At 37.0% G+C, this 23429-nt stretch overlaps 2 protein-coding genes across 3 annotated transcripts; one reads left to right on the top strand and one right to left on the bottom strand.

The window, feature by feature from the left end:
* Positions 1-309: 309 nt before the first annotated feature.
* Positions 310-8816, bottom strand: kcnmb3 (potassium calcium-activated channel subfamily M regulatory beta subunit 3). 2 transcript variants are annotated; one of them, XM_079613153.1, is made up of 5 exons: positions 8762-8816; positions 6024-6236; positions 2606-2780; positions 1055-1081; positions 310-883 (listed from the first exon to the last, which is right to left on the bottom strand). In XM_079613153.1, the coding sequence occupies exons 1-5, from the start codon at positions 8785-8787 to the stop codon at positions 506-508; spliced, it is 819 nt and encodes a 272-aa protein (XP_079469279.1). In that variant the 5' UTR covers positions 8788-8816; the 3' UTR covers positions 310-505. The 2 variants fall into 2 exon arrangements, with proteins under 2 accessions (XP_079469279.1, XP_079469280.1); XM_079613154.1 differs by lacking the exon at positions 8762-8816 and adding an exon at positions 8232-8550 and having other exon boundaries at positions 312-883.
* Positions 8817-12613: 3797 nt separating this feature from the next.
* On the top strand, positions 12614-23028 carry mfsd8l2 (major facilitator superfamily domain containing 8-like 2). The gene is made up of 12 exons (XM_079612756.1): positions 12614-12747; positions 12931-13116; positions 13217-13279; positions 14789-14908; positions 14983-15062; positions 16243-16540; positions 16791-16864; positions 19960-20173; positions 20540-20662; positions 20821-20951; positions 21798-21907; positions 22273-23028. The coding sequence occupies exons 1-11, from the start codon at positions 12672-12674 to the stop codon at positions 21876-21878; spliced, it is 1446 nt and encodes a 481-aa protein (XP_079468882.1). The 5' UTR covers positions 12614-12671; the 3' UTR covers positions 21879-21907; positions 22273-23028.
* The last annotated feature ends 401 nt before the right edge of the window (positions 23029-23429 follow it).

Raw genomic sequence — 23429 nt, 5'->3', positions numbered from 1 at the left:
CTGACAAAAAATTCTGAATCGCAAGTTATAAAAAATGGTCTGTCCCAAAAATGTAGGCTGCTGACTTGTTGCCTCACTGCCCTATCAGGCAATGACTTTGCAGGCAGCATTTGCACATGAATGTACCTCAAAGTGGTTTCAGAGAGACTTCAGAGGCAGCACAACGGTTTAACGATAGCAAAAAAACAGCTTTGGTGATAACTAAGTGAATATTTAATTACTATAATGGTAATTTCTTGCCAGAAATGACATCAAATGTGATAAACGTTAGTCAAAAACATACTTTACACAGAAACTGACCACGCAACTGCAACTTTCAGAATGCCATCTTTATTTGACTTTAATGAACAATCACAATGTACAAAATCTTTGGCCATATTTAGGGCATAAGGCACTAATATTATTTCATAAGACAGGCACTAATATTATTTCATAAGACTGAATGATGAATTAAGTCATTATAACTAACTTGACCAGTACAGTAAAGGCACATTATACTATGTTTCTAGCTAACTTGGTCATGCTGCTCCACGTTGCCCCCAGGCCTGCATCCTAAGAGCCGGTAGATCCTTCCCTCCGTCAGTTTACTCTGCTTGCCGAGTAACTCCTCTCTACTGATCTCAGTGCAGAGGAAACCTAGATGCTGGTTGAGTTTCACCAGCCCCACCAGGAGGATTCCACCAAACAACATGAGGCTGGGCCACAGCAGGTAATAGAAGACCATTTGAAGGGAGTATTTCTTCCTCAAGATGGCGTCATCTGGGTATATAGCACTGAGATAGCATGTCATGTTTTCCCCTTGTGCACTTAACGCTTGTTTGATGTTACTGGCCTCAGCCTCTTGTTCTGTCTTGTTTTGTTGGCATTTTGGAGTGTAGAAGCACTGAGGGAAAAGATTATGGCAAACTGAAATAGATATTTCGGATATTTACACTACATGGTCACTCACTGTTTTGATTGATATGTTTAAAAAAATATTTGTATCCATAAATTGGAACAGTATACATTATTTTAAAATAACTGATATTAATCATTTTAATTTTGAAAATCTTACCGATCCATTACTTTTCTCCATAATTCCCTGTTCAAAAAAAGTAATAAAATAATAATTTTAAAAGAACAGAATAAAATAAATTGTTGTAAAATACAGTATTTTGACTCATTGAAATAAGTAAAAAAATCACACTATAAAAATGTAAATTGTTTACATAAAAATAATCAAATATTTTAATGTCAGTAGTGTTACCACAAAATAAAAAGACAGCAATTTATGAAATACATTTATGTATTTCTTCACTGGTCACAATGAATCAGGGGAAAAAAAGTATGTTATGTTAAGCTTGTTGGCATTTACAATTAAGATGTTCAATATCAACAATATGATGTTTTAATCAATAACAATTTTGATGAAATATAGAAGTTAATATATTGTTAAAATATTATTGTTGTTGTTGTTATTATTATTAAGTTCTTAAAGGGACACTAAGTATCTTTTTAGGTATTTTATTATCTAAAATCAATATTTTTATTCATAAATATGTCCTCAATGGTGTACAAATACCTCGGCCAATTATCTGACTTATCCTTATAAATGAAGAATTAATAATCTTTATATACATGGGACGGGTAGGTCCACGGAGGCTTCCATGTAGTTCCGCCATCTTGCAAAACTATAATAGCAGAGAGGGACAAAAAGTACTAAGCCAACGCGTTTCCACAACGCGTTTTCGTTCAGAGCCAGCCGAAACCAGCAGAAACGCAGGTGCAGAGCAGTGAGAGGCGCATGATCACAGTTCATATGTGTGGGGAAAGATAAGCTATTAGAGTAAAAATATTGCGTTAGGCTACTTCAGTTAATAAGAAAAAAGATTTTACAATTCCTGCACATGCAGTGATGAAGTTCATGTTCTCATGATTCATTTTTATGAATAACAATGTTTCAAAACACCCCCCCTCGACGAAGTGCTATTAGAAGACATCCTGTCAAAGCTTTTTGGTACATATCGCCTACCGTAGATGCAATGCGCATTTGAAAAAGCGAGGCGCTGGAGAGCAAAATTAGTTTGGATGCAAAATACGAATTCACCACTAGATGGGAGTAATTCCTACTTAGTGTCCCTTTAAGTAGCTATTTATTGTGACCTTGAATATAATATGCGAAGATATATTTAATGTAGAATTGATTTTTATTTTATTTTATTGATTTAGATTTTTTTTAAATGCCAAGGCCACCGTAATTGAAAAAGAGTTCAGTTTAGCCAAAAATTTTTTAAATATAATTTTAGCTTTGAGTGAGAAACAGACTGAAATACAAGCTCTTGTCAAATCTTTTTTTCAGTTGAACAAATTTGTGAAGATACCGAATGCCAACTGGTTCTTGTGTGTCATCATTTTAATATGCATACAGTAATTGCGAATGAGATTTGAGAGGTACAGCAGAGGAGAAGGTTTTTCAGCAAATAATAGGTCTTAAAAAAGGTATCTGCTTGTACCTTAATGGTGCTTTCTTTTTGGAGCTTGGCACAAGATGCATGAAAATAATATAGAATTTGGATGACAGGATGATTAAATCCTTCATTCAGTTAAACAACACTGCCAACTGTACCTTTGGCCTGGATTTCACAGTCTCCTCATCGTAGTAAAGTCGAAGTGTTTTTTCAGGGGACGGAATGATTACCGAAACATGCAGGCATTTAAAGCGGACAATGCCACGGCAGTCCATCACTTCATCCAGAAAATAAATCTTGTCTAATGAGCAGTTGGCAGAATTTTTCCAGTCACTGTTGGAAAGATAAACGTCAATTATTAAGTGAATGCTTACAATGTAAAAACGCAATAAGGTATGCAATATATAAAAATGGTTGTAAAAACCTGTTAATTGGTTAAAGGTACAATATGCAAGATTTTTTGCCGCTAGAAGTCGCTACATTCCCAAACAACAACAACGGCGTAGCTTGATGACGATGTGAAGGAGCGTGGAATGATGGGAACTGTCGTTTTCAACTCCACCGGATGTAAATCAGTCAGACGGGAATCGAAAAATCAAGTTCATGGATGAGGTAAAGTTCTATTTTTAAAAATGTTGCGTTTAATGCTTTTATTTCATTAAAATGAATGAACCGCAAGAAAAGTAAGGTTTAATACTAAATTGGTTATCATAGCCGTTACTGTATTTGTCGAATTCATTGTTGTGATAACGCTGCGCAGTTTTACGTGTTCTAAACAATGTTGTAAAAGTACATTCGAACATACCCACATCATTTGCCAAAAGACTGATTAATCTTTATGTATAACACATGCTATATTTATTTACATGGCCATAAACACCAGACGTGATAAACAATGTCAATAAACTAAACACAAACCTACAGCAATAATACTTTCCTTACATAAACATAACTATTACCGAATGCTACAGTTGGAATATATAAAATTGACCCGTACGTTTATGGGACTTGTCTTTATCGACAGAACCAGCTGCAATCGGTAAAGAATAATTGTGTTCCATAACAACTGCACGAAACAAGCTAACGTTTGTTGCTTGATAGACAATACAACTACAACTTCCGAATTTGTCCAGGACTCCACGCAGTACGAGCTCAATTTTCTCACGAATTAAAAATAGTTGGAAACATTTGGTATATTGTAACTTAACTAAATATATAACACTTGTAATTTTGGGATATTTTAATGCAAAAATCTTACATATTGTACCTTAAACAGTAAGTTCCATTACTATATACGTTGAAAAGCTGTAATTGATCTAACTTTACATTTCATGAAATGTTACAGTAAAAGACTGTTAAATGTACTGTTTTTGGAAATAAAAAATAAAAAATCGTATAATTTACAGTGAAAAGCCGTAAACTGACATTCCCATAATTCCTGTGTGATACTTCACATTTGATGTGTTCTTTTTTATAAATTTTAATAATTATGTTGCTTAGTGTTTTGTTTTCAGTTATGTGCATTAGGGTTTTATGCTACATCGTATGTTGTGAAATTAATGTTTGCATTATTTTAGTGTTGTGTGTTACCATGGTGATACTTTGTATTGTGTGTTTGGCATTGTGCACCTTCTATATATTAGTATTTACCTCAGCTTGAGGAAAAGCTGCTTGTGATGAACTTTGGTCCATAGGTTTCGTTTAACGCCCTCCCCAACTATCATTGGGTCTTGAAGTAAGGGTATCGCTCTCCTTTGGATAATAACTATAGCAGGATTTGAATAGAGCGATGTTATACTTAATGGGGTATGAGCTGCTATCCCCCAATGACATTGGGTTTTTTAAGTAGGGCCTGAGCTACCCTGGTCTGCTTTTTTCCTTCTCCCTTTTTATGGCAAAAATAGGGATATAGGCTTCCTTTCGGGAAGAGCGGCAGCTCTAAGGAGCCTGGTTTGCTCTTTGTGATATCTGCTTAGGTACCCCCTTAGAGCAGGGCTGAATGGAACCATATTTTGTTACCTCCCTCCCCAAATATTGTTGGGGCGTAAAGCAAGGATATCGCTCCCCATTGGATGGGTGCTCAACCATGGTGACAGTACTAATGAGTAGAAGAAGTTCGCTTATTGGGGGCACTCCTTGTTATCGGTCACGTGATATAGGCCGAGTGCCTTTATTTAAGGCAGGCTTCAGCTGTTTTCCCCCAGTTAAACTGTAGTCTTGAAGTAGAACCTAAGCTCCCCTGCGGTTCCCTGGGGTGTGAGAGTGATAAGTGATAAGAGTGGCGGGCACACTTTACCATGCCATGCTCTCCTTCTTCCTCCTTTCCTGAGTATGAGTAATGATTAGGCTCTACCTTGAAAGGGCAGCAATAGTGGAGGTTGTAACCTGAAGGGCTATTTCTAAGGTTTTAGCACTTTGGAGGCTCCCTTTCTTAATCTGCTTTAGAAAAAAAAGGCTCCCTCTGTTTCATTTACATCCCACTCCAATGGTTGGAGTTTGATGTGGGAATATCACTCCCCTTTGGGAAGGTACTCTACAAGGCCTAGTGCCAAATAGAGATATACGAGGCACTAATAGTAGGGGATCTTCGGAAGAGCACCTTTACTCATGGCAGGGTATGAGCTGCTCACTCAGATACATTGGGGTTTTTAAGCAAGGCCTAGCTCCCCTGTGGCTCCCTTGGGGTCTAGAGTCTGGGTACTTAAAATTATTTGGCACACTGCTTATGCCTTGCTTTAATTTCCCTCCTTCCCTGAGTAGGAATAAGGATAAGGCTCCCTCTTGGAGGGGTATGCTCCCTTTCTTGAGCTGCTCTTATCATAGCCTTTAGGGAATCGGGATAAAAAAAAGCCCCTCAGTTCCGTTGATTCTCTCCCCAACTACGTTTAGGTCTTGGAGTAGGCCTCCCCTGTAGCTGGGTATCTTACAAAGTCTCTGGTTGACCTATGCTTGGATAACCTGGCAAATATGGGCAGCCTGTCTGGAAACAGTCTCCCATCTTGACAGCACTCTAAATAGATGACTGCATGGACGTTTCCAAGTGAGTCCTGGAGAAGACTTTGCAAATAAGGTTGAGTGCTCTTCCCTATGACTTTAGGGTAAATAAGAAGAGCTTATGCTCCCCTGCGGTTTCCGAGGGAGGAAGGTTGTAAAGGCTTGCGATTTCCCTTGCAACAAGCCATAGAAGCTGAGTTTTCTTCTCTTGCTAAGTAGAGAATTTGAGCTCACATAGTGGCAGCACTAAGCAGTCTATAAGTCGAAATTTGCGCCCTGAGTGTTGACCTGCTTTGACTCCAGCTGATCTGTAGTCTATCTATTCTATGCCCACTATGATTTGCATATCCACAGCCCAGTGAGGCAGGCACACGCTCAGCATGGCAGAGTGGGTATTGGTTCCCCATAGTGCCAACTCCACGACTCTGCATCGAAATTCCACGTCGAAAGGGAACGTCTGGGTACGTATGCAACCCTGGTTCCCTAAGAAGGGGAACGAGACACAGTGTCTCGTTGCTATGCATCGGGTTTGCCTGCATGTCTCAACAAGAGGATCAGTCTACCTGGAGACCTGCTACTAACCTATGGAGACAGGGTTTCACCATCGCGATTCCCACCAGAAAGTACATGAGGATTGAGAAGGTCATCATGGTGAAGCCCAAGAGGATGGCTCTGTCTTCTCCCACACTGGACTCTGGGATTTGAGCTCTGGCTTTCTCACTGCATCTCAGCTCCCTTTCTTTCCTCCAGTTCCCTCCAGTTCCCTGCAGTTGGCCTTGCTGGTGGAAGGCATCCCTGAGAAACAGTTAAAGGGATAATTCACCCAGAAATGATTTACCCAACTTTATTTCATAACCTATACGGTGTTATTTTTTCCATGGAATACAAAAGGAAAATTTTGTAGAAAATTCTTCAGAATTTCATGAAAATTCTGCAAATCTCCCAAAAATAACAAAGAAAACAACAGCATGTGGATTTGGAGTGACGTGTTCCATGTCCATTTTTGGGTGAACTATTTCTTTAAATCATTTTATGCAGATTACTATAACATGCACAAGGCCTAAGAGCCAGATTTACTAAACAGGGCAAATTAGCGTGAGGCAGCCTGACAATTTTAAGCCGATGAGAGTGAAAAGTTCTGCTTGTGATCTACTGACGAGAATTGAATAGATAGGTGTAGGTATGACGTCAGAACCTGGAAGTCTTATTTGCCGCTGGCTCCATCGAGTTTTCAAAAAAAAAAAAAAAAAAAAAAAAAACCTTTTCAAAAATGTTTTCAATTTTCCCCCCCAAAAATGTGTACTTTAAATGTGTAAAAATGTGTACAATTTATTTGCAATTGTTATATATTTGTAACTACACATTTGTAATGATAAATCAGCTATTTAGTACATTTAAAACACATTACCTTAAAATATTATATCAAATAACACATTTTTCAAAAATGTTTTCAAAAATGTTTTCAAAAATGTTTTCAAAAATGTTTTCAAAAATGTTTTCAAAAATGTTTTCAAAAATGTTTTCAAAAATGTTTTCAAAAATGTTTTCAAAAATGTTTTCAAAAATGTTTTCAAAAATGAACATGAACTTGAACATGAACAAAGTATCATCAAGTGATGTTTACCACAGACTTTATTTTACGTGATCTTTATTTTAAATCAAAAAATATATTCATATCAGACTGCAACTTCAAACTAATGGAAAAGCGCTCATTAAATTTAATTTCCAAACAATTAAGAACCCCACTGAGTTTTATTGTATGGGGTTAAAAAACACAAATATATTTTGTGTTCCACTGAAGAAAAGTCACCCTTGTGAAAAAGAAGTACACCATAAGCATACTTCTAAAAAGACCATCATTATGGAAATCATGTACTTTTTAAAAGAATAAACTGAATATACTTAAGTTTAAATACTTCAAATATTATATCAAATAACACACTACAGTAAAATTATAATAAAGTCCTTTACATGTGCTTTAGTATGTTAGTCAACACATCAAAATTAGTGTGCTTCTTTAAAGCACAACAAAAGATTACTAAAACAATGATTTAAAATGTACTTTACAGTAAACTTTTAATTTGGAGCTTTTAAAAGTGCTACTTAAGTGTGTTAAGAAACATAGTCATGAAAGTACACAAAAGTGGCGTTTTTATTTCATCAATATTATCTGAAAGCACAGTTTAAAAAATATATAAACATTAAGATTTTAAGTACACTAAAAGTGCACATTCAAAACAAATTAAGCACACTTCTTTTTTTACAAGGGTGTTGAAACTGTCACGAATGGTTGTAATGAGCGCAGGATGAAGGAATAGGCCTATCACTAATAAAGTCTTTAATTATAAATCAAACAATAATCATTCAAGCACAACCACGTTAACATTGACGAGACTGGACAAACAAACTGAATGAACAGATGGTTTAAACACACAGAGATAATTAACGAAACCAGAAACACGTGCATAAATCAATCAAAACCCATGGAGAACATACACACTGAAAACTAAACCAAAACTGAGCAAATACGTTACAGGAGCAACATGAGGGCGAGTAAATATTGACAGAAGTTCATTTCGAGTGAACTATTAGATTTTAGTGACTTTTTTTTAATTTGATAATGTTAAGGGGTAAGGGGTGGAGACAAAAATAGCTATCGTTCCAACAACATGTCCAAGTCAAGGACTTGTTGCTGCTATTGTCATATTTGGAATATCTTAATGCACAACACTTTTGTATGCAACTGGACAATTATCTGTAATAAAACGTGGATCTGATCTCCATACGTACCGCATGTGTCGTCGCCGCGCGCCGTGCAGAGTGATGTTAACAGGAACACTGAAAGACCCTCGGGGGGAATGATTCAGCAGCATTTCTATCTAATCAAGTAACCCTTAACTGGGTTACAGCACTAAATTAACACAACACCGACCCCACTTTGACAAGGTCAATGCACTATACATCTGGACACACAACCACCGTGCTGGATAGCCGTCAGACATGTAGTGCACAATAGAGTGCACTTAAGGGATTGTTTTCTTCCCATCCAGATGAGATCAGTGGAATATATTTCCTCTGCCTGAACAGGGATGCCACAGAGGGTTTCTATGGGAACCCCTACAGCCGGACCATAATTATGTCCTTTGGGATTGTAAGCACTCATGACAGTTTTTTTTTTCTTCTATTTGTATATATGACCTGGACACAACTATGAAGTAAATGAACAAACCTTAAAAAATAATAACATTATGCAAAGTGTCCAGATCCTTATCAGCAGAAACTTATGTTTACTTTATACTGAGTACCGAACGATGTCTTACCTCACAAGATGCGTTCTTCTGTTCATGATATAGCCTAGCTATTAAACTAGACACCAAATGACAAAACTCACAACTTTTAGCTTCATGAGCACAACAGTGCGTCAATAATTGATGCGTTTTTAATCCAAAATAACATACATTTTTAATGAACGAATTATTGTATATTTACAAATGTATTGAATTTATCAAAACAACATTGCGCACCTGTTCATCATCAGCTGAGGATGTACTGTTGCTTAACTAAGATATATTTGAGATGACCTGAGAAGATGACTTTGATGATTTGATGAGATTATTTTTTTCATATCTACTGCTGCTTTGTAGCTGAATTGAACTCATAAATGATAAACTTTATTGAACCGAACTGAATCTTGATAACTATGATATCTTCTCTGTGTAAAGTAAACAACAAAAACACGAAATTGTGAAAAAGTTGACGCCATGCGCAACATGGTGTTTCTTTACAAAGTTACATCGCCACCTACTGGCCTGGCATGGATAATACAGCTTTTTAGTAATTTTCGCAAACTTTGTCGTCTATAGCCGCAACAAACGCGAAGGAATATTCCGTATTTCTATAACTTATCTTTTTAGAGCTGATTTACAGTGGAATTGAATTCTGTTTATCATTAATCATTATCATTATTTTATCTGTATTGTATAAAGCACTGTATACAAAAGGGGAATTGACTCATTTTAGGGGTCCTTGGCATCCAAAAGTAATCTTAAAGTGGCTGCTATGAGTTTGCTTGAGATGTTCTGATGATCTTCCAGTGTTGTTATGCGTTTGATGGATGTTCTGGGTTCTCCTGTGACTGGCACATAATGAAAGTACTTTCAGAGGCCTTTGTGAAACATATTAGTGTCTATTTAATACCCTAAACAAAATACAAGTAGCCTATGGGTCAGGAGTACAAATCAAAATGTTATATTGGTTTAAATATTTATGAAATATATAAAATTGGATTTTGAAATGCAAAAAATGCAAAGGTGACATTTTATCATGTTTCTAAGAAGTCATTAGCAAATATTCCATAATGCTTAACAGACACATTAGCATACTTTTAAAAATATATATATTTATTACAGAAATAAGATACTTCAGAATTTACACTACTGTTCAAAGGTTTGGGGTCAGTAAGAATGTTTCTATTCATTTCTTCATGTTTCTTTCATCAAAGAATACTGGATAAAAAGTATCATTATGCTGCACAACAGTTTTCTACATTGATAATAAAAATACATGTTTCCTGCAAATTAGCAAATCATCATAGAATGATTTCTGAAGGATCATGTGACACTGACGACCGGAGTATGCTGAAAATTCAGATTTGATCACAGGAATAAATTCCATTTTAACACATTAAAACATGGAAACAGTTTGTTTTTATGTAAACTAAAATGTGCTTTAATGTCATTTCCATTGAAAAGTTTACATGTCATGATTTTAAATATATTTGTATTACACATTTGTAATTATGAATTCGCAATTTAGTACACCTGAAATATATGAAATATATGTAATATCGAATAACACACTACAGTTAAAACTATAATAGTTTAATGTGCTTAGATTTAATGTTTGTTTTAGTTTAATTATTATAGTTGTATGTTCGTTACATCAAACTTAGTGTGTGTATATTAAAAACTATAAAAACTATAATTATATACCTTGTATATTTATATTTATATGTACACGGCCAAACAACCAATACCATAGTGCTTTTTGTTATACAATTATAAAAAAAAAACAATAATTTTTGTTGATGAGTTATGGAGTGTTTTCCCATGTGGGCATAAATATACACTCCTGGGCAAAAAAACAAAAAAGAAAGAAAAAGGGACAAGCCAAAAATGGCTAATTATTTAATGGTCTTTTAATGGTCCTAACCATTTTAATCACTAATCAGTAAATTAGCAAGAATTGCACAAATACTGTAGATAAAGTATAGTGCTGATGGAGCAGCCTTTTCTCCAACAGCTTTTTACAGGAAGAAGAGTCTGTGTTTTTTCCAGTTCCACATGTCAATGGCTTCAAACAGTTCACGAGGAGCTGAAAAACAACTCGCGGTTCATTTGAGTTTAATGTGAGACCAAACATATCACTTCAGAGTACAAATCTGGACTCTGACCAGGCAAAACATGAGCCTGATGGACTCGCTCTCAAGACACTTCTTGGTTGTCTTTGGACTTTGGGGATGCATTGTCAGTTACACTTTATTTTAAGGTGACGTAATATTAATGAACTACATACTTACTATAGAGTTACGGTTAGAGTTTGGTAGGGTTAATTACTTGTCACCTGTAATTACTTGTAATTACGTCACCTTAAAATAAAGTGTTACCATTGTCTCTTGAAAACTGACATCTGATCATTCCTCTTTAGATAAAAACTTTATGGAAGCAAGCCATTCGGCATTATTCTCCCGTACTCCAAAGCATTAAATGAGTTTTCCCAGTGAAGCGGCTCATCAATGCTCATCTGAAAAGACTCACACACTCTCACACACACTGACACTCTTCCTCCATGCTTCACTGTGGCAGAGATGCTTTTATTATTATATTTCTCTGCAGATTTTAGAAGACGCCGCTCTGGGGCATCACCGTGTTTCATTGTGATTCATCACTCCACACAAACTTCCCATATTCTGCCAAATCCAAAGTGCTCATTCTGAGACAGCAATTGCTTTTTATGTAGTGCATTTGCTTAAATTGAGCTAATTTCCTGACCAATAGTTTGTGGATAATACAATTAAAAGCTTAGAGTTATAGGGGTGTAACAATATATCGTGTCACAAATATATCGCAACACAAAAATGCAGCAATATGTATCGTGGATAGTGACAATATTGTGTATAGTTCACCCAAAATAAAAATTACTGTGTGAGAAAAAAAAAATCAAGTATTCAGAGTTTTAATGTCAGTACCACAATAAATATAATGTTGAATATAATGTATAATACATACAATTGGGGAATACCGTATTTGTGGGTCCTGATAATGACAAATGTCTGATCTTGCTGTAAAAAGTGGCCTATTAAATATATCTAGTCAGTGACAGAGTGCAAGCATAATTCTAAAATAATTCTGTATTTTCATCTTCAGAATCATGAATATTTTTTTTGTTCTGGTGTCACCATTGTCCTGTGCATTGGGTTACCAGCACCAAGTCCAATATCAAAGTTAGCATTTTAATCAACAGTATTTCTTGTTAACATCTTGTCTTATAGTATCGTAATGATATCATATCGTGAGTTCAGTATCGTGATATGTATCGAATCGTGACATGAGGGTATCGTTAGTGTTTAGCCCCCCCCCCCCCTCTCTTTCCCTTTCTTTTTTTTTTTTGCCCAGAAGTGTTGATAGTCATGAATGAACTGAGTTTCTGTTATAAAGAAGTGAAGATCCAGCTTTAAGGGAGTAGAATTACAGTCCACTTCACCTGAACACGATAAATAATGGATACAAGCTCGCAGGTAATACTAGATCTCTGGTGCTTGTACAGTGTGCAGAGACTGTTGGAAGAGCCCGAGCCCTGTTTATCTACAATGCTGCGTCAATGGAGAAGTTATAGGGCATTTATCGTTACCTCGTGACGGCCGGGGACCTGAACGATTCAAGGAAGGGATCCACTGAACATCAAACGCATTTTTGCATAACATTATCAAAAAAAAAAAAAAAATCCCTAGCTTTTCCTAAACTCGCCGGCACCACATGGTTTATACTTTGTCTTTTGCTGATTGATACATTTGCTATGATCTACAAAAAAAGAGAAATAGCCTAGAGTTAGAGACGAGCGGTTACATAACAGAGTCGGTAATGGAGAACACCATCCCTCTCATTAGAATAATTGGACCATGAGGAAGAGGAATGACCAAGTGCTGTGAAAATAACCCACAGAAACACTACAATGGATTACAGACAAAAAAGAAAACTGTCTTTTCTCACGATTGGATTGATATTTCTTTTGAGTGGTGTAGAATATGGTAAGCGGCCAATAATTCCTTTCCTTTTTATTTCCTTTCTGCAGCAAATAACTTGCTTGAATCAATAGTGCAAGAAAGCATTGAACTATTAATGTGTAAATGGTCGGTGAATGTATTGATTGTATTTTGCGCATCAACTGCATAAACTATCTTCTCTCTCTTCTCTCTCTCTCTCTTTTTCAGCTGTCATTCTTCCCACTATATGGCGATATCTGCAGATATTAGAGGCACCACCTTATTTTCTTGGCTTGGGTCTGTCCGCGTTCAGCTTCAGCGGGCTGGTGTCAGGGCCAGTGTTTGGTCACTGGTCAGACAAGACCAGAACTACAAAGAGCATCATTCTCTTCTCCAATGTGTTTGAAATTGTGGGTCAGTATACCCAAGAATGGAGATGGTTTTTAAATATATCAAATAACCCTTGTTCTTGTGCAGCCATGATCTCCTGATGATGTCTCGCCTCGTCTTGCAGGAAACTTCATGTATTTCATGGGATATTCAAAATGGCTCCTGCTGTCCAGCCGTCTTGTTGCAGGTGAGGGTATTATGAAGATGCACTGTTCTATCAGTCACAATAAACTTTGTTTGTGAGATTCTGTGGTCCTGCGGTGTAAACCATCAACATTAATGAGATTTTAAGACATCAAACAGATACTAACAGAGAGACTGTTCTTTTTGATTGATGACTCTCATTAGATTGTAATTTCTGCAATGCAGAATTAAATCATCCTAACCGGACCCAATGAGTTGTTTATAACAAGTTTATTACTTGTTTATAAAACTATATATATATACATATGCATAGGCAGGTGGAGCTGGGGGAGGTAGAGGGTCTATTTAAATGCTGACCAAGCCAATCTGATGGCGCTGTGTACTAAATGACGTAATTCTTACTTTAGTTACAGCACACAGTATTCACAGTAACTTTTTCAGAGTATCTTTTTGCAAGTGTAAAGTGCTTGTCCTGTTGGCAAAGGCTATTTACACTAACCCCGCCCACCAATGTCTGGTTGGGCCACACAAGATTAAAAAAGACACACACTTCTCAGTGTCTACAGTGGGGTATAGGGAGTATATCGTATCGAGTTCGAACCCGCCTTTTATCAAACTCCTCATCTCCGTTTTCTAATCGCATATCAGATCAGAAAGGCGTTTATTTTCAATAGAAATTAAGAAAATATTTGAAAAGTGGAAATAAAGTGGCTAACGAGTGTTTAATAATAAACTATTTATTATCTTCCCAATAAGGTGGCATCCATTGAATAATTTTAAGAAATACAGTAATTTACACTCTATTATTGCATCCTGTTAATGTACAACAATACTGAGGTGCAAATAGTATCTGCCACTATTTATAAGTATAAAAAGCATCTACAACTATTTGCACTTATTAGAACTGCTACTTTTAAATAGGCTAGTGTAAATAGAATATACCGCTATTTTCACTTAGCATAAATAGCATCTACAGCTATTTGCATTTTGTGTAAATAGCATCTGTTGCTAAGAAAATATGCTATTTTCACGTAGTGTTAATAACATCTATCGCTATTTGCACTTAGTGTTAATAACATCTATCGCTATTTGCACGTAGTGTTAATAACATATATCGCTATTTGCACGTAGTGTTAATAACATATATCGCTATTTGCACGTAGTGTTAATAACATCTATCGCTATTTGCACTTAGTGTTAATAACATCTATCGCTATTTGCACGTAGTGTTAATAACATATATCGCTATTTGCACGTAGTGTTAATAACATATATCGCTATTTGCACGTAGTGTTAATAACATCTATCGCTATTTGCACTTAGTGTTAATAACATCTATCGCTATTTGCACGTAGTGTTAATAACATATATCGCTATTTGCACGTAGTGTTAATAACATATATCGCTATTTGCACTTAGTGTTAATAACATCTATCGCTATTTGCACGTAGTGTTAATAACATCTATCGCTATTTGCACGTAGTGTAAATAGCCGCTGCCCAATGTTTTTCCCCTTTATGGAGTTCTGGATTACACCGCATCCCTCCACCAGGTATCGGAGCAGGAGCTGGTTCCTCCATTTTTGGGTTCCTTACACGCACTACCCTCCCCGATGAGCGCGCTAGAGTCTTTGCTGCTGTCATGGCGTGCCGTCAGGCTGGACTTCTGATTGGTGAGTCAGTGTTCCACCATGCAATAAGTGGCAATAATATACAGTATATATACAATATGCATTTTTACTTTCAGGTCCTGCATTCAATATCTTTCTAAGGTTGTGTGATTTCAAATTGGGTCCATTCATTGTAAATAAGTACACCTCACCTGGGGTAAGTATGTTTTGGCTCATTTCCTATAAATTTACATTCTAAACACACATGCGCGCACACACATGCACGTTCCACATATTGATGGATGCAGCTTGTAATGTGAATGTAGCGACTCTGCACATTTCAGATCTTCTTAATGAAACACACATGATTCCACTCTTCAGGTCATTAGTAGAAGATCCAAGGCCTGAAACGGTTGCATCAGATCAAGAGAGACTTCCAAAGTGTAGTGCTAGGGGGCTCAATAGGAACAGGGCTGGGAAACACACATCCTGTCAGAGGACCTCATAAAATAAGAGCATGTCCGCCGGATATTTCACTTCCCTTGGAGTAAAGAAAATGAAGCACTTTTTAAGCATGATTCATTTTTTTCTTTGTGACATTTATTTCCATGACAAGTTTCCTCCTACATTTGTATGTGATGCGAAAAATCTCATTCTCATGTATACGCGGCAACACCTCACAATAAGATTTCATTAGCTAACGTCATGATTTATGTCACAATAATTGTTAGTGCATAACTACTGTTAACAGATGCAACCTTATTATAAAGTGGGAAACACTATTAGTTAACTAATAATGAAAAATACTCCTAAAGCATTTATTAATCTAGACAATGTTAATTTAAACATGTTTTGACACTTTAATACAAAAGTTGTATCTTTTAATATTATTTAATGGACCTGAGCTAACATGAACTTACAATGAAAAGCATTTTTATTAACTAACTTTAACAAGGTAAATAAATACTGGAACTAATGTATTGCTCATTGTATTGTGAGTTAATGCATCAACTGATAAAAACTAACAACGCTACGACCAATTCGTAAATTAGTAAAATGTGGCTAATTCGTACGACCTCGCTCGTAGGAATTCGTATGATCTGTCTAAACCCCAGTGACGGGTAGGTTTAGGGGCAGGGTCAGGGGTATATCATTCTTACGAATTCATACGAATTGGGCAACTCGTAAAATATGTACGATTTAGCAAAAATTGTACGAATTTGTTCGAGTGAGGTCAATAATGAGAAACAAAAATAAAATCTCAATAGTGTGAAATTACACGTTCTTTGTGTGATTCACCAGTAAGTTGGTCATTTTATTTCTATCTTATCTTTTTTATGTTCTTCTAAGTAAGTTGACTTCTTTAATTCAAGCTGCCTCGTGCTCTTTTGACCCAGCTCTTCATGTGCGGGATGTGGCTGCTTATGCAGTTTGCAGTGATGTTCCTTTACTGGGACATCCCACCACTGGACTCCTTCCCTGAGCAGCACACGCCCCTCAGAGAGGTCAGAGGTGAAGAAGATGAGCCCCTCATGAGTCTGGAAGATGAAGACTGGGCTTCAGCAGTGGACTCGAACGGCCCGGTCAATCCAGAACAGGCCGAGACTCAGCTCTCATCCGAACTCCCACCGTCTCCGCCTGATTCGCCACCTCCAGATCCCTCGGACCCCTTTGAAAACTTCAGTGCCAGTCGAGGTGAAGCCCAGAGTTTAATGTCAAAATAAAGTGCTTTTTTTAGCAGTGCAGTTTAAGTTGGCGTGGCATCGATTCCTTCTTTGTTGCATCTGAGGTGCTAATCTGAGAGTAGCGGTCTGAAAACGCCTTAATGTGTGTGTGTGTGATCTATAATCTCTCTCTCTCTCTCTCTCTCTCTCTCTCTCTCTCTCTCTCTCTCTCTCTCTCTCTCTCTCTCTCTCTCTCTCTCTCTCTCTCTCTCTGTCTGTAGAGTTTCTGAGGGAGGAGGTGGTGGTTCTCCTCACTGCTCAGTTCATCACTCTCTTCAATCAGACAGCACTCGAGGTAAAAGTCATCATTTTCAGGGTTGGCACCAGTGGCGGTCTTAGTCCACTTGTACACTAAAACACACTACACGACTTTTTCAAATCTGAACCGATTTTATAAAACGCTATAGGCTTCATATACTTGCCGAGGAAAAACATCACACACGACTGAGGATCACACACTACCAGACTTTCAAGTCGGTCCGAACATGACAAACTCATGAAACATCCACTTCGTTAGGAGACAGTGGACAAATGGAATCAATATGTGAATAAAATCGAACATGTTTAATATTCTCTAAATAGTGGACAGATTCATAGTCGGAAGATAAAAAGCCCATTATACACTACGATTTTCTTAAATTCTGCCAACTCAAATCTGTAAACTGGCTCTTTCGAGAACTAGCCTCAACTCGTCCAGACTGAAAATCGGGGCAAAAGTAGTGTATTATATATTATACAGTGTTCTTATCAATGCCGACCTACTGATCTAGTATTTAAGCATTCTTGTTTTTTAAGACCAACATTTCTAAAATTAACAGCATAAAGCTTCCAATTTATGACCACCAAACTCAGACCAGAGCCTTTAGACTACGGAAGCATTAGCAAGGCCTATAGCTAGGACGTGTTAGCAATGTACATGCTAAAACAATACTAGCAACATACTAGCAACATCTTAAATCATGTTAGCGATGTGCTAGCATCATGTTAAAACATGTTAGAAGCATGCTAAAACATGCTAGCAACATACTAGCAACATCTTAAATCATGTTAGCGATGTGCTAGCATCATGTTAAAACATGTTAGAAGAATGCTAAACATGCTAGCAACATACTAGCAACATCTTAAATCATGTTAGCGATGTGCTAGCATCATGTTAAAACATGTTAGAAGCATGCTAAAACATGCTAGCAACATACTAGCAACATCTTCAATCATGTTAGCGATGTGCTAGCATCATGTTAAAACATGTTAGAAGCATGCTAAACATGCTAGCAACATACTAGCAACATCTTCAATCATGTTAGCGATGTGCTAGCATCATGTTAAAACATGTTAGAAGCATGCTAAACATGCTAGCAACATACTAGCAGCAACATCTTAAATCATGTTAGCGATGTGCTAGCGTCATGTTAAAACATGTTAGAAGCATGCTAAAACATGCTAGCAACATCTTCAATCATGTTAGCGATGTGCTAGCATCATGTTAAAACATGTTAGAAGCATGCTAAAACATGCTATCAAGGTGTCAAAACATGCTAGCAATGTGTTAAACTGTGTTGGGAAAATGCTAGCAACAAATGAACAACATGTTAAAACCATAGATATGTAAACGTAGATGTCACATTCCAAAATGTGGTAAAATATGGTAACAGTAACGTGGTAAAAAGGTTAGTAAAATGCTATCAAAATAAAATGTTAAAACGTGCTAAAAAAGAAAACAAAAAATGAGGCTCTCGCAGTGTAACTGAATGGGGTCAATATTTTGGAGTTTTTAAACTGAAATGTGAAGCTTATAATTTCATAAAAACACGCTGTATCATTAAAACATATCATTATGGTGCTATTTTGGAAGTTGCAATCAAAATGGGCTTTAAATGGGGACCGTGCTTCTGAAAACCATGTCGCCAGACCCCCCCACCACTGTCCTAAATTCATCTGTGCCACAAAATAATGTCTGCCCAATTATGATTGATTAAGGCTCACAGTAGTAGGACCATCTAAATCTAATTTAATGCAATCTAATCTAAGCTTCGATTTAATATAATCAGGTATGTGAAATTGACACACATTCACATTTCCGGTTGCCTGACCTAGATACATGACAAACTAATAATAAAGTTTAGGATGTTCCTTTTCATTAGATCCCCCCTCAGATATATCATGCCTAGATTTGTTCTTTCACATTAAATCAAATCTCTCTATGAAAAAGCACATGCTGGATGCATTATAATTTTTTACATTTACTTTACATTGCCTGAAGAACATGTAAGACTTACTATTAGTTCTGAGTTGCTTTAAAGGGATAGTCCACTCCAAAAATTAAAATTAGCCCATGATTTACTGACCCTCAAGTCATCCTAGGTGTATATGACTTTCTTCTTTCAGATAGTATTAAAACATGTCCTGGCTCTTCCAAGCTTTATAATGGCAGTGAATTGCTGTTTCTGTTTTGAAGTAAGTGCATCTGTCCATCATAAAAGTGTTCCACACGGTTCCTTAATAAAGGCTTTCTGAAGCGATGCATTTGTGTAAGAAAAATATCCATATTTAAAGGGGTGGTATAATGCCCTTTTCTTAAGATGTAAAATAAATATGTGATGTCCCCAGAATGTGTGTGTGAAGTTTTAGCTCAAAATACCCCACAGATATTTTATATAGCATGTTAAAACGCACCGTTTTTGTGCCTGTCCCTTTAAATGCAAATAAGCTGCTGCTCCCAATGATGGAGAGACTCGAGAAGAAGGGACAATATGTAGACAACATTTCTGAATGGTTAGTTGATGAATTTATGTAGCTGATGTGTAGTTATCATAGTCATTGATTAGCATATTCTGTCATGATAATCTATAAATTGCGCTCCCGGGGGCGGGGTTTATGTAAATTCTAGTGATGTCCCTAGCAGCCTACTTTTTTTTTTTTTTTCTTTTTCTTTCTTTCTCGGAATTCAAATGTGATGTAATATTTATCAGTCCCTGAACCTCTGGCTCTCTTTTCTGGCTTATGGCTCTTCACTTTTGTATTTTGTAAGTAAATATTTAATAATAATAATAAAATAAAATAAAAAGTCCCTACCAGCCGTTTGATGTAGTCCTTAAAAAGTAGACTGCGTATGTTCGTTTGGCCGGAAGCTAGAATCTAACTTTGTAACGTGTTAAATGTGAATATTTTTTCCTACACAAACCATTATAAAGCTTGGAAGAGCCAGGACATTTTTTAATATAACTCTGATTGTATTCGTCTGAAAGAAGAGAGTCATATACAACCAGGATGACTTGAGGGTGAGTAAATCATGGGCTAATTTAAATTTTTTGGGTGAACTATCCCTCTAAGAGTGCTGCTATGTGGTTGCTAGGGTGTTGTGAGTGGTTGATGTCCTGCTCTCGTCCCCAGACCATGGTGACCCCCCTGACGCAGAAGTACTTCGGCTTGGGTGAGCTGGGGAACAGTGTGATGTACAGCCTGTGTGGGCTGGAGGTGATCGCGGGGTTCTTCCTGGTGCGCTGGCTGAGCCGTGTGCTGGAGGACCGGGTGGTGCTGGCCGTGGGGCTGCTCATCTGCAGCGGGGCTTGTGTCTGGTGCCTCATCTTCCTGGCCAATCCACAGGGTGTGTGTGTGTGTATGTGTGTGTGTGTGCTTGGCAGACATCCAGAGAAACTGGCATACACCTGGGCATGGACAGACACAATATGCCTGCTCAGTTTGCTGCCAGCTCAATGATATGCATTATTAGTTTGGAACTGTTTTGAATCGTATCTATCTATCTATCTATCTATCTATCTATCTATCTATCTATCTATCTATCTATCTATCTATCTATCTATCTATCTATCTATCTATCTATCTATCTATCTATCTATCTATCTATCTATCTATCTATCTATCTATCTATCTATCTATCTATCTATCTATCTATCTATCTATCTATCTATCTATCTATCTATCTATCTATCTATCTCTCTCTTTTGATCAGGTGGTTTTGTGTTGGAGTTGATTGAGTTTATCATCGGAGTGTTCCTGCAGTTACTGGGACTTCCTTTCGTGGCCGTGTCTCAGGTGTCCCTCTTTTCTAAGGTTACAGCTGAGAAAACACAAGGTGAGAAACAAAGAGAATACAATAAGAGACATAAGAAAACGATAGATGAGATCTTGAGTAAACATGTAACACTCACGTTTGTAGGTGTCACATTTTGTTTACATATTCAAAGCTACATGCTAATGACTGTGTGTGTGTGTGTGTGTGTGTGTCTGCAGGCTTTAGTCAGGGTGTGCGACGTTCAGTCGGGGGTCTTGCCACCATCCTCGGGCCCCTGTGGGCAGGGGGTCTGATAGGAAATCTCTATGTGATGCTGGGTATGATGATGCTTCTGCTGACCCTCATCATGGTGCGTACACAGATTCATTATGATTCTGTAACATTATCAGATATTTCTCTCAGTATGTCATAACACGCATCATTTACCAGCTCAATTAAGTTTACATTTATTGCTTTTGTGCAAACAGTGTCTATTACGGATCCAGTCAACTGAAAAAAATCTCTATTGAATGGGGATTGTCGGTTCACTTTGGCCTTTTCCTTTCAGAGAGGTTCTTTCAGAAACATTTCATTAGGTAGAGAAAGCCTTCAAGCGAAACTGTATTTTGCAATCTCAAGTTACATTATTAAATAATAATATATGTTGTTAAGTTCAGAAAAGTAACATGATTGACAGTTATTTATTCATCTTTCGCTAACACTTCAAGTTTATTTATTTAATTTAATGTTGAAAATGTAGGATTGTCCCCTTCTGACAAAGCTAAACAAATATAAGAAAAAGTGATTAAAAAGGAAAAATTATGTTAAATTGGCTTATCCTCGCCGTGAGTTTATTTGCAGATTAAAAAATAAATAATATGAGGGTTATAAACTGTAATAAAAGGTATGAGGGTTAACCCAATCTGTTGTTCTTTAAAAATATTTAAACTAAAGAAGATAATAATTCATAAAATCAATATATTCACTGTTCATATATTAAGGAAATATTCAACAAAGATGAATTATGTGAAAACTGTCTAATGCATAACAATGGCTGGTGTCTGTCACCAAACAAAAGTTGGTGTCTGATCTCCAATGTAAAGTCATGGTTATATTTATATGTTAATGAGGGACAACTATTGTACCTTTTGTTCCGGCTCCAATTTAGTTTGACCTTTAACACTGAGTCTAACGTTCGGTGTCTTATCCCGGTCAGATCATGATGGCGTTGTCCTACGAGAAGCTGGTGGAGCCGCCCAGGGTGGAGAACGCCCAGGACTCAGAGAACGGAGGATAGACACCAGCTTTCGCTGTACGGGATAGCAGGTGAGACAGTGGATTTCCCTTGCTCATTGGGGAAGTGTCTCATTTTTGTCTCAGCAACATGACACAATTACATTGAAAAAATAAAAAACTAATTTTCTTGATCTTTTGATTTTTGCTTCTTCACTACAATCTGGACGACATATTGTGAAAGGCTGAAATTCCACTCATAACTTTTATTTTGTCTGCGCTAACTGAGTTAAACTGATACAGACTCCAGCTCTGAACTGCAATATAGACACAGAACTGAAAACGAAAAATAAAAAGTGCGACAAGCAACATTAACACAAAAATCACACTCTCTGCTGTATGACAAAAAAAATCTGTCATTGGTAAATGAATCTATCCGTGTGATCTTCATATTTCAGAGCAAGAGGCCCTCTCTCTGTGGTCTGTCTGCCAAAGTTTAGCGCTCGTGTGGGCCTGTACAGAGCAGATGCTGGAACAGTGGGAGATAAGAGGCCCTGCCAGGGCTAGCAGACCGAGAACAGCAAGAAGGGCACACACACACGGGCGCACACACACACACACACACACACACACACACACGCACACACACACACACACACACACACACACACACACACACACACACACACACACACACACGGGCACACACACACACACACAATTTGGTTTTATGCTGCAGATTTTTATATTCTGTATTTTTTATCATTTTGTCCTCCTCCATTCTGTTTCATTTTGCATAGTGTATTTAGTTACTGACTCTTTTAATGTACATGTCTTGTGCTCTCCTGACTTGCTGATGTGCAGGAGTATGAATATTTGAACTGAATGAACACATGATGGCGCTGTTGTCCCTTAAAGAGATTGACATTGGACAGACAGAACTGCAAGACTCTCTCTGTGTGTGTGTGTGTGTGAGAGAGAGAGAGAGAGAGAGAGAGAAAGAGAGAGAGAGAGAGAGAGAGATAAAGGGAGAACAACTATGTTTCTCAAAAACAAATGATTTATGTAGTTATTCTGCACAGATCATTGGTCATTTCTTTGGATATTTACTCATCTTAGGAGGGAAATTTAATATTTATGCGTATGATCTGCTCTTTGTACTTTGTTTTGAAATATTATTACTGTAAACTCATTAAAATCTGCGTTAATCAAGTATAGAAGCTTTAAATTAATGAATCCAACACCAGCATTATTGTGCCATTCTGTCATTCAGTCCTGCTTTTGCTGTGGTGTCCTTATATATTCCGTTTTTTCTTATATTATAAATATAGGCTACAATATCGCTGATATTTTATTTATGTAAAATGTATTTTGGATTGTGGCTATGACAGACCTTTTTTTTTTTTGCAGAGTTCACAAATGTCTCCCTTAATAGACATTATTTATTATAGCTATCATTGTACTTTGTGTTGTAATACAGTGGCATTAATCTAGTAAACAGGTCAATGCTGAGGGTGTTTTTATTATTTAAAGTGTAAATTTAAAAGGTTAGTTCACACCAAACCGGAAATTCTGTCATCATTCACTCACCCTCGTGCCGTTCCAAACCTGTACG

Source organism: Phoxinus phoxinus (genome assembly GCF_949152265.1).
Source record: "Phoxinus phoxinus genome assembly, chromosome: 5".
Classification (NCBI taxonomy): Eukaryota; Metazoa; Chordata; class Actinopteri; order Cypriniformes; family Leuciscidae; genus Phoxinus; species Phoxinus phoxinus.
This window is presented reverse-complemented; position numbering and strand designations above follow the sequence as displayed.